The sequence below is a fragment of the Macrotis lagotis genome, chromosome 2 (assembly GCF_037893015.1).
Source record: "Macrotis lagotis isolate mMagLag1 chromosome 2, bilby.v1.9.chrom.fasta, whole genome shotgun sequence".
Taxonomy (NCBI): domain Eukaryota; kingdom Metazoa; phylum Chordata; class Mammalia; order Peramelemorphia; family Peramelidae; genus Macrotis; species Macrotis lagotis.
The window spans coordinates 258,696,734-258,707,056 of NC_133659.1; the positions used below are offsets into that span (position 1 = coordinate 258,696,734).

At 47.4% G+C, this 10,323-nt stretch overlaps 1 protein-coding gene across 4 annotated transcripts in view; it reads left to right on the top strand.

Moving 5' to 3' along the window:
- FMNL3 (formin like 3) overlaps positions 1 to 10,222 on the top strand; it is a 32,971-nt gene extending 22,749 nt beyond the window's left edge. For 3 of the 4 annotated variants that reach the window (XM_074225967.1, XM_074225969.1, XM_074225970.1), the window contains 13 exons: positions 207 to 275; positions 1,058 to 1,182; positions 1,406 to 1,608; positions 2,004 to 2,238; positions 2,379 to 2,447; positions 3,025 to 3,105; positions 3,232 to 3,361; positions 6,195 to 6,355; positions 6,952 to 7,053; positions 7,366 to 7,458; positions 7,831 to 7,954; positions 8,102 to 8,219; positions 8,940 to 10,222. In XM_074225967.1, the coding sequence (XP_074082068.1) occupies positions 207 to 275; positions 1,058 to 1,182; positions 1,406 to 1,608; positions 2,004 to 2,238; positions 2,379 to 2,447; positions 3,025 to 3,105; positions 3,232 to 3,361; positions 6,195 to 6,355; positions 6,952 to 7,053; positions 7,366 to 7,458; positions 7,831 to 7,954; positions 8,102 to 8,193 (1,484 nt within the window). In that variant the 3' untranslated portion in view covers positions 8,194 to 8,219; positions 8,940 to 10,222. The remainder of the gene's footprint in view (positions 1 to 206; positions 276 to 1,057; positions 1,183 to 1,405; positions 1,609 to 2,003; positions 2,239 to 2,378; positions 2,448 to 3,024; positions 3,106 to 3,231; positions 3,362 to 6,194; positions 6,356 to 6,951; positions 7,054 to 7,365; positions 7,459 to 7,830; positions 7,955 to 8,101; positions 8,220 to 8,939) is intronic. The other variant, XM_074225968.1, reaches the window with a different exon arrangement.
- Positions 10,223 to 10,323: the final 101 nt, after the last annotated feature.

Sequence of the window (10,323 nt, forward strand, 5' to 3'; positions counted from 1 at the left end):
AGAGACAAGGAAAAACTTCTACATTATCCTAGTGGGAATCAATCAGTAGAATTTAGATTAGCTAAAATTGCTATAGTGTCTATTTATCTTTAAATCTTAAACAATTATAGTAAAGGACCCTTTCTATGGTATGGGCTGGGTTAGGAGGGAGGGAAGGCCTCGGAAACATCTTCCCCATTGTTCTATTCTTCCATTTCTTTCCTTAGAAAAATGTCCTCCTGCTCCACCACTTCCTGGAGCTGCTCCCTCTGTGGTCTTGACTGTAGGCCTTTCTGGTAAGAATCATCATGACTTTTGGTGGTGGGACAGAAAAGGACATTGGGTAGAATTGGGGGCAACAGGAAAAGTGGCTTTTTTTTGTTTTTCATTTATCCAGTTCTTTCTGACCCCGTGAACCATTTTGCCTATGGGATTTTTTTCTTTTTTTTCTTTTTAGTTTTTTTTAAAAGATTTTTTTAGAAAGATTTTATTTATTTTGAGTTTTATAATTTTTCCCCTAATCTTGCTTCCCTCCCCTCATCCCCCACAGAAGGCAGTCTATTAGTCTTTACATTGTTTTTATGCTATGCATTGTTCTAAATTGAATATGATGAGAGAGAAACCATATCCTTAAGGAAAAAATAAACTATAAGAGATAGCAAAATTACATAATAAGATAATGTTTTTTTTAATTAAAGGTAATAGTCTTTGGTCTTTGTTCAAATTCCACAATTCTTTCTCTGGATACAGATGGTATTCTCCATCGCAGATATCCCAAAATTGTGCCTGATTGTTGCACTGATGGAATGAGCAAGTCCATTAAGGTTGATCATCATCCCTTGGGATTTTCTTGGTAAAGATACTGGAGTGGCTTTGCCATTTTCTTCTCCAGTATATTAAGGCATGCTGTGGTTAAATGACTCCCCAAAGTCACATAGTGAGTAAGCATCTGAGACTGGATTTGCATTCAGGTCTTCCTGACTCTAAGTCCAAGGCTCTAACTACTGAGCCATCTGGCCACCCCTAAAAATGACTTTAAATTCATCCAATGATTTTCACTGCTTCTCATCCATGCCAGCTATCCGTATCAAAAAACCAATCAAGACCAAGTTCCGCTTGCCTGTATTTAATTGGACAGCACTGAAGCCCAACCAGATCAGTGGCACTGTCTTCAGTGAACTTGATGATGAGAAGATCTTAGAAGTGAGAGGGAGCTTGGGTTCAGAGGGAGGCTTTATTAAGGGCTCTGTCATACTAACCTTGCTTCAACTAATTCCATCCATCCATTCATCCAGTCCATTGGGCTGGGATGGTCATCAACTGGGGATTGTGCTTGTGACCTAAAACTGCATTGAAACTGGTGGGGCAGTGGTGGGGCCAGGACAGCCAGGCATCTTGGGGAAATAGCATCTCTCTTGTTCCACAGGATCTGGACCTGGACAAGTTTGAGGAATTGTTCAAGACGAAGGCGCAGGGTCCTGCTCTTGATCTCGTCTGCTCTAAGAGCAAAACCTCACAAAAGGCAGCCAGCAAGGTGACCCTGCTGGAGGCCAACCGAGCCAAGAACCTGGCGATAACTCTACGAAAGGCAGGCCGCTCAGCCGAGGAAATCTGCAGAGCAATCCATACGTAGGCCACCACCTTGCTTTGTTCCTCTCCCCACTCCTCTCCCCAGGGCCCTTGGGACCTTGTGACTAATTCTCCTCCACATGCTGTTGCAGATAAGTCAGATTGGGCAGTTTAGAGCAATCCCAGGATGCCCAGAAGCCAACCCCCAGCTTGCTCCTTGGGCACTTTCACTGCCTCCCAGACAGGCTCCTTTGGGAACTGCAGCCCCCGTTCTTAATGATCCCAGATCTTGCTTTGCCCATTTCCTGATGGAATTTACCTGGGTCTTCTCCTTGCAGGGTTATGGCTCACATACCACTACTGAAGTACAGTAGGAGTGGGGGGAGGGGGACAGATAGGAGTCCCGCCTGAGAAGATGGCAAAAATGGTGGACATGACCTCTTCTTTGGCATCAGGTTTGACCTGCAGACGCTGCCAGTGGATTTTGTGGAGTGTCTCATGCGTTTTCTGCCAACGGAGGCCGAAGTGAAGCTCTTGCGGCAGTATGAGCGAGAACGGCAGCCCCTGGAAGAGCTGGCAGCTGAGGACCGGTTCATGCTGCTCTTCAGTAAAGTGGAGCGGCTGACCCAGCGCATGGCTGGCATGGCCTTTCTGGGCAACTTCCAGGACAACCTTCAGATGCTCACCCCGGTACCTTTTCCTTCCCCAGCTTCCGCTTTCATCCCACGTTAAGCAGCTTCAAACCCTCTGGCCATCCCACAGCATCCTGGGTTGCCTGTCCACTCCCTCACTCCCCACAAGTAACTCAACAGCTCTGTCCTTCCTTCCAGCAACTCAATGCCATCATCGCAGCATCTGCCTCCGTCAAGTCTTCTCAGAGGCTGAAGCAGATGCTTGAGGTAGGTGAGGCCCATGGGCTGATGGGCAAGGGGCACTTGGGCTAGGCTGGGGCCTACCTGGGGGCTTGGGTAAAGTAGGGGGACAGACAGAACAGAAGCCCACTCTGAGACTGACTGGAGCCTCAGAACAAATAGTTAAGTGCTCCTAAGTCTCCAGCACATGTGCATCAGGAAAATGAAGTGCATCCTCTGAAGTTCAAATGTAATTTTCTCGTGCCTGGCTTAGCCATGTTGTGAATTGTTATGTTTTATCCCATCCCTTTCTTACCAATAGTAACCATTTGCCTCAGTCAAACATTGGGACCTGGGAAAGACTTAGCTTTTAAAAGGCCAAGGTCTCCCACTGCATCAAGGGCCATCTCCAGTCATCCTGATTCCTATCTGGCCACTGGACCCAGATGGCTCTGGAGGAAAAAGTGAGGCTGGTGACTTTGCCCATTGTCCCTCCTTCCCCCGGAGCATCATGGCATCATCTCTCTGATGTCTTGGTCTTTTTCGAGTATGAAGGACAAACATTGTCAGGAAGAGGTCTTGCTTGAGCTAGGCTTCCTATCTTCTCTCTATGACTTCTTGGCAGATAATACTTGCTCTGGGAAACTACATGAACAGTAGCAAGAGGGGTGCAGTGTATGGCTTCAAGCTGCAGAGCCTGGACCTGGTAAGGATGGGGCTAGAGGGGGAGGGAGGCTCCAGAGAGTCCATGATTGGAGGAGGTCAGGGTTCAGTGATTAGCAAACATGCAAAGGAAGGCTATTGCCCCTTCTGTTCTCATCTCCATCTATAGCTATTGGACACCAAATCTACTGACCGGAAGCTGACCTTGCTGCACTTCATTGCATTGACTGTGAAAGAGAAGTACCCCGACCTGGCTGGCTTCTGGCATGAGCTGCACTTTGTGGAGAAGGCTGCAGCAGGTGAGAGGAACCTGGGCTTCCCTGGAGCTCTGTGATGCCTCCCCTGCTGTCTCAGCCCCAGGACAATCCTAGGAAGTGGAGAGGAGGGGGATCAGGGGGTACTTGTGGCTCCTTTGTTCTCTTTCTTTTATCTTTTCCTTTTGACTACTTCAAAGTTTTCTATGGGGCCATGACTGGGGTTGCTTGAGGGGGAGCCTTCCTCCAAGAACAGGGCCCTGGCCCAGCCCTTCCTAGTTTTGTGAAAGGGGGAGGGCAAAGAGAAGAGCTGCCCTTTTACTCCTTGCTCCTTTAGGCTAGCAGGGTTTGTTTTTCTAATGACTTATGTGAAAGTGCTTTAGAAAGGTTTCAAGTGCTGTTCCAAAAGTTTTTTAAAAAACTGTCTTTCCTTACCTTTTGTTCAGATTGAACTTGGACTGAAGAGTTGGCAGGTGTTCACTCCTAGAAAAGGTGTTAGGTTTGGAAATTTGAGGGTGTGGGTCCACATCCTATCTTTTCCACTTCTCATCTTGGTGACCCTCGACAAGTTGTTTAACTTCTTGGCCTCAGTTCCCTTATTGGAAAATAGACCTAAATCTCTGAAGATATGATCCTATTCCCTCCTCAGAAGATATTCTTTCAGAATTATAGATGGGACCAGGGGAGGTCACTACCTCCATATCATTTCTTGCTTAGTTGGTAGACTTGTCCTCAGTTAGAGTCTGGTGGCTTAGCTCTCTCATTGACCAGTGGATGGTGGTTCCTAAGGTTTGGCTGCAGAGGCAAATGTCCAGGATGAATGGAAACCTGGGAAACCCAGCATTGATGCCTCACTGCTTCCTTTGACTAGATTCTTCAGTTGGTCAAACAAAGCAATGTGCCATGTGCCGGGCCCTCTACTTTAAGTTGGGGGTACAAAGACAAATGAAACATTCTTTGTCCTCAAAGAACTTAAATTCTTTTGAGGAGACAGCATATACACATATAAGTATATGCAAAATAAATATGTGTGTGTGTGTGTGTGTGCACACGCACGCGTGTGTGTATGTGTAATCAGGAAAGAGTCCTATAGTTATTGATCTTTAGATCAATAGAACTTTATATGGCATTATCTCATACTCCCCCATCAAACTAGTTAGATGCTTCTGAATGCTCTCTAACTTGCTGATGTTCTTAAATATAGTGCCCCAAACACTCCAGATGCTTTCACGGTACAGCAGGCTGATCTCTTCCCTTGTTCTGGACACCCTTCTTTTTAAAATATTTTTTCATTCTTTTGGTTTTGTTTCTTGACTTCTCATAAAGTCATTTTGGGGGGGTCGTGGTTAGGTGGTGTAGTGGATAAAGCACCAGCTCTGGAGTCAGAAGTACCTGGGTTCAAATCCAGTCTCAGACACTTAATAATTGCCTAGCTGTGTGGCCTTGGACAAGCCACTTAACCCCATTTGCCTTGCAAAAAACCCTAAAAAATAAAATAAATAAAAAGGTAGTTTAAAAAAAGCAAAAAAAAAAAATAAAGTCATTAGGGATACCTTTCTTAATGTAGCCTGAGCATAGGGATTTGGGGGGGAGGTTGTTTTATCTATCTGTTTATACATTTTGAATTTTATAATCAGTCCATTTAAAAACCTTTTCTTTCCTCGATTTTTCTTAAAGCCAACTGTAAGATTTTGCCATGATTTATGACTATTACATTTTACCTTATTTTAGTCCACTGAGATTATATCTTACGTTGCTTGCTCTTTATAGGTCAATGTGATCTAGAGATAAGTATATCATCCTTGTCTTTACCCAAATGAACCTCCTTATGGAATCAGTTCTGATTCCACTAATGTCCTTTCCTCTAGCCTACCTGTTTGCAAGAATAGTATGAATTCAAAAGGATTTATCTGCCAGGGATTCTAAAGACAACAGTGAAGCTCCTTCCCATAGAAGTTTACATTCTCTTGTGGGGGAGACAGTGTGTACACACAGAAATATAAACAGTATATATAAACAGTGATTTGGGGAGGGAGGTGGGCCTGGGGCATCCTAAAGTTGGGGGGATGAGAGATTCTGAGAGGTGAGATTGGGGAAGGAGTGTTCTAGGATTGGGCTCCCCCAGCACAGGCGGATGGCAGGTGCAACGAGAGGGATAGGGAGACTGGTATAGGATAAGGCTGTGGAGATAGGATGGGATCAGACTGAAGACCTTGAAATGCCAGATGTTTATATTTGATTCTGTAGACAATAGGGAGCCCCTGGAATTCTTGTGTAATGTCAGCATGGTCAGACCTGTGCTCAAGAAAAATCATTTTGCAGGCAATTTGGAGGATGAATTGGAGAGGCAAGAGACTTGAGAGGTACCAAGTAGGAGGCTATTTGGGCTAGAAGCTAGAAATCAGGAAGAAGACTTATGAGATCATCTGCATGTATATGAGGATTAAACCCAAGGAACTGATGTGATCACTGAGTGAGAGCATAGGGAAAGAAGAGAAGAGGGCTCAGAATAGTGTCTGGGGGCATACTCACAGTTATCAGGGGTGAGATATAAGTGATGAACCAGCAACGAAACCTGAGGGGAGGAGACAGGTATGAAGAGAACCCAGAAAGAGCAGTGTATTGAAGAAGAAAGGGCAGTCAACAGTGTACAGGCCTGCCGAGAAGTCAGGAAGGAGGAGCATGAGAAAAGGCCATTCTCTCTAGAAGTCAAGGTAACTTTAGAGAGAATAATTCAGGTGAGTGAAATTGCAGGGGCCTAGAAAGATGAGGAAAGTGAAGGCAGCACATTTTGTTTCAAGTTGGTCCCATAGGCTGAGTGGAGAGGTAGGAGTGCTGGTCCATGTACATCCTCAGCCTGGGGTTCTGATGTCCACAGTGTCCTTGGAGAACGTGTTGCTGGATGTAAAGGAGCTGGGCCGAGGAATGGAGCTGATCCGACGGGAATGTAGCCTTCATGACCACAGCGTCCTCCGCAACTTCCTCAGTGCGAATGAGGGCAAGTTGGACAAGCTTCAGCGAGATGCCAGGACAGCAGAGGTGGGAACTGGGGTCAGGGAAAACAAGATGGCAGAGGGGAGAGGTGCTTATTTCTCAGTTCAGGTGCCTGAGGAGCATCATCATCATCATCATCAGAATTTTATCATTTATCAACCACTTGGTCCAAGTTTTTTTTTTTTTCATTTTGTTGGGGTGGGGAGGTGATGGGGGGGTAGAACTCTGCTAAGTGTACAAAGTACAGGGCCCATTCTTGCAGAACAGACCCAAAAGTACAAAGTAAAAAGAAGAAAAAAAAGAACAAATATTTATATGGCACTATATTAAGCACTTCTGTTATAAGCTGATTTGATGCTCACAAAAATCCTGGGAGATGGGTGCCTTTATCCCCATTTTGTAGATGAGGATACTGAAACAAATAGCTGAAATGACTTGCCCAGAGTCATCGAGCTATGTCTGAGGCTAGATTTGAACTTGGTTCTTCCTGAATCCTGCCACCTAGCTGTCCTAATAGGATCCTTCTGTTCTATTGGTGTTGCTTTCCATATCTTGAGATCCTGGTTCTCCTGTATTTGCAGTGACTTCCTCGTTGACCTGCTCTGTACTGACCCCTTGTTTTGTCCTCTTCCTTTGTCCAGGAAGCTTACAATGCAGTTGTACGTTACTTTGGTGAAAGCCCCAAGACAACTCCTCCGTCTGTATTCTTTCCAGTATTTGTTCGGTTTATCCGCTCCTACAAGGTGTGGAGGATGAAGGCTCATTAGTGAGGGGGGAGCCCCAGTTTGTGGGGCAGGGGTGCTATACTTCAGCTCTAGCTCTTCCTTCATCCGTGGGGTTGGAGGTGGCAGCTCCCTATAGTCAAAGGGCCCTCGGCTAGGGAGTGGTGGGCAGGGCGGGGACCCAAGCCCTTCCTGTAATTGTTTGGGGCAGGAAGTGCCCCTTAGTGGGTGGCCACCTGGGGTTAACGGGGCCCAGCCTTCATCACCAGCGGCCTCCACTCCAGCCCTCCCTTCCTAAGCTTCCCTCACCCCCTCAATCCTATTGGTTCCCAGGAAGCTGAGCAGGAAAATGAGGCACGAAAAAAGCAGGAAGAGGTAATGCGGGAGAAGTTGCTGGCTCAGGAGGCCAAGAAACTGGATGCCAAGGTAGGTGGGGCAGAGAAGTAGAGGGAGGGGAGTGGGGTTGGTTTAAGGGAGGAAAGATCAGGAACAGAGTGGGAGTGAAGGTGGTTGGCTAAGACCAGGATGTAGAGTGGACACCCCTCTCCCCCTCCAGCATAGTCTTAAGGGCAGGGAGAGGGAGACCTGAGCTCCAAGAGGCTTCTCCTTCAGGTGGGTTACGTGACCTATCTCGGGTCACACTGGGACTAGAGAAAGAGATTCCTGCTCTGGATACCTGAGGACAGAGCACAAAGACAAAAGGGAGTCCAGGCTACTTCTTGGACTTGAGTTTTGGGCAGGTCCCTGAACCAGGTCGGGAGGATGACTCTGATGTGTTTCCTTAATTTCTTCTCCCAGACCCCATCCCAGCGCAACAAGTGGCAGCAGCAAGAATTGATTGCAGAACTACGGCGGCGCCAGGCAAAGGAACACCGGCCTGTCTATGAGGGCAAGGATGGCACCATAGAGGATATTATCACAGGTGAGACTCCTGCCCAGGCTCCACAGAGAGCCCAGAGCTCCGGGAGCCAGCACTGACCTCTGCTGTGCTGAGCTGCCCAGAGGCCGGGTCTTCCCCTGCCTTGTCCCCCAGAGTCTGATCGGTGTCTCTCTCTCCTGCCGGCTGCAGTGCTGAAGAGTGTCCCCTTCACAGCCCGCACTGCCAAGCGGGGCTCACGCTTCTTCTGCGATGCAGCCCATCATGATGAGTCAAACTGTTAGCCCCCAAGGCTGGGAGCCCCTGACAGGTACCAGGCACCTGAGCCACCCACCTCTGCATGACTATCCCCCAGAGGTGTCTACTGCATGACTGGTCCATTCCCAGCTCTTAGGTTCCCTCTGTCCTTGCATGTCTCTGCTCGGGCACCACTTCCCCCGTATGCTTCCTCAGCATTGGGCCCCAGGTGGAGCAGCAGCACCTCTTCTACCAGTGCTGTTGTGGTTCATTTGAAATTCTGAGGGAAGAGTCTTGAATTCGAGGACTGGGGTTTGGGAGCTATGCCAGAGGAGATAATATCAGGAAGTTCCTCTTGAGAGGTGTGACAGAGGGGCCTGGTGGTCAAAGGCAAGCATTGTGTTGGGGCAATGTAAGGGACCCATGCTTTAACATAATACAATAACTCCTAACAGAAAAAGATACCTTCCTGCTATCGTGTTCCCTGGCATTGATTCTGTGCCTGGGATTTTCTTGCTAATTCTGTCTCTTAATTATTCTCTTATTTCTGTCCAGCTCTCTCCCTAGTTTCACTATTCTTTAACCCTAAAAATTCCTCAGTAAATTATTTTTTTTATTCTGCTTCTTCTAACACTGGTCCATCCTGGCTTGCTAGTATACCTAGCAAAGCAACAGCAGCCTGAACCCCCACAAGGTCTAGTGAGACCCATCTTTGGGGGAGCGAGGACTAAATGTATGTTTCTGAAGATACAGTTTTGCCCTGCCCTACTTAGATCCTTCTCTTCATTCACAGGCCTGCATCACTGGGCCTGGAGCCACGTCCTGGCCCGAGCCCCAGGTCCCCACTGAGGCATCAGTCATGGAGAAGGAAGCACTTCAGGCCCTCGAGCTCGTCTCTGCAAGTTGAAGGGGTTTAATCCGGAGCCTTGGAACTGGCAGTGGCTCCCAAGCTGGGACTGCCACATTTATCCCCTCACTTCCTGTTCCCATCCCAGGCCTTGAGACTGGCTCTCCATTGGCTTCTGGTCCAGAAGGGGAGACAGTGGTCATCTTCCCTGGGTGAATCAGATTCCCCAGGCCAAGTTCCTGCCTAGGACCCAGGCATTATCTTTTGCTGCACTTTGCTCTTAAGGCCTCTGACCACCTGCTCTGCTAGGGCATTTTTAATCCCTTCAAGGCAGCTCAGCCCCTTGTGAGGAGTGGGCACAGCCCCCAGCAGGATCAGGGTGGAGATGTCAGTTTTAGCACTTCCTGAGAGCTTAGACCCAGGGCCCTAAGCCTCAACCCAAAGGGCGTGAAAAAGGAACAAGAATGATGGTTAGATCCTGATTGGAGGAAGGGCAGAGAGACAAATCCCAGAATTTACCTGGTAGGGAGAAAAGTCCTAGAGTTATTTTCTTATAAACCCTTGGGTTTTAGGTGGTTTGCCAGAGCACTGGGGGGGGGGGGGGGGCTGAGAAAAATAGTATTCTTCCAGTGCCTGGGGCCCTTCCCTACTAATAAGCAGGGTAGTCAGTAGGTCAACCTCTGGGCTCATCAATATTGATGGTGGAGGCTTTTCTATCTGTCCAAATCTGGTAACTGCCAAGCCTCTGAGCTAAGGAAGGAGGAAGTAATTGGAATTGTCTGACCTGTTACAGAAAGTAAACAGGGGGCATCTACAATAGCAGGCCAGAAAAGCCTGTGATTTTCTAGTGAAGAAATTGCTAATTCAGGTCAGCATCAATTTTGCAACTTAGGCCCCGGGAAGGTAAATGATTTTTTTGTCACAGTGACACAAGCCAGTAAAGAGGACAGATAGACACAGGGCTTGCCATACTGCCTCCTTTGGTTGAGTATTAAGGGAAGAAAACAACAGAAAAGCCTATGCACTGCTTTGCCAGGGTAGGGCTTTCTATTTGAGCCAAATCTCTCCTAAGTGTCCTAGCTCCTTCCCCTTTTCTGTCCCTGTAAGGGAATGTAGGTTATCCATCTCATTTTGTATATGGGAAGCATCCCATCCCTACTTGTCCTGTGTGTCTATGTGTGTATATATCTTTTATCTATATGCTCCTCAAATGCCAACAAAAGCTTAGAGCATCACTGTGTCGGAGTTCTTTTCCCCCTTGGGATCATGGGGTTGGTTGGCCCAGGAATGTGGCGTTAGGACTCATATTAGATTCTTCGGAGCATGAGCC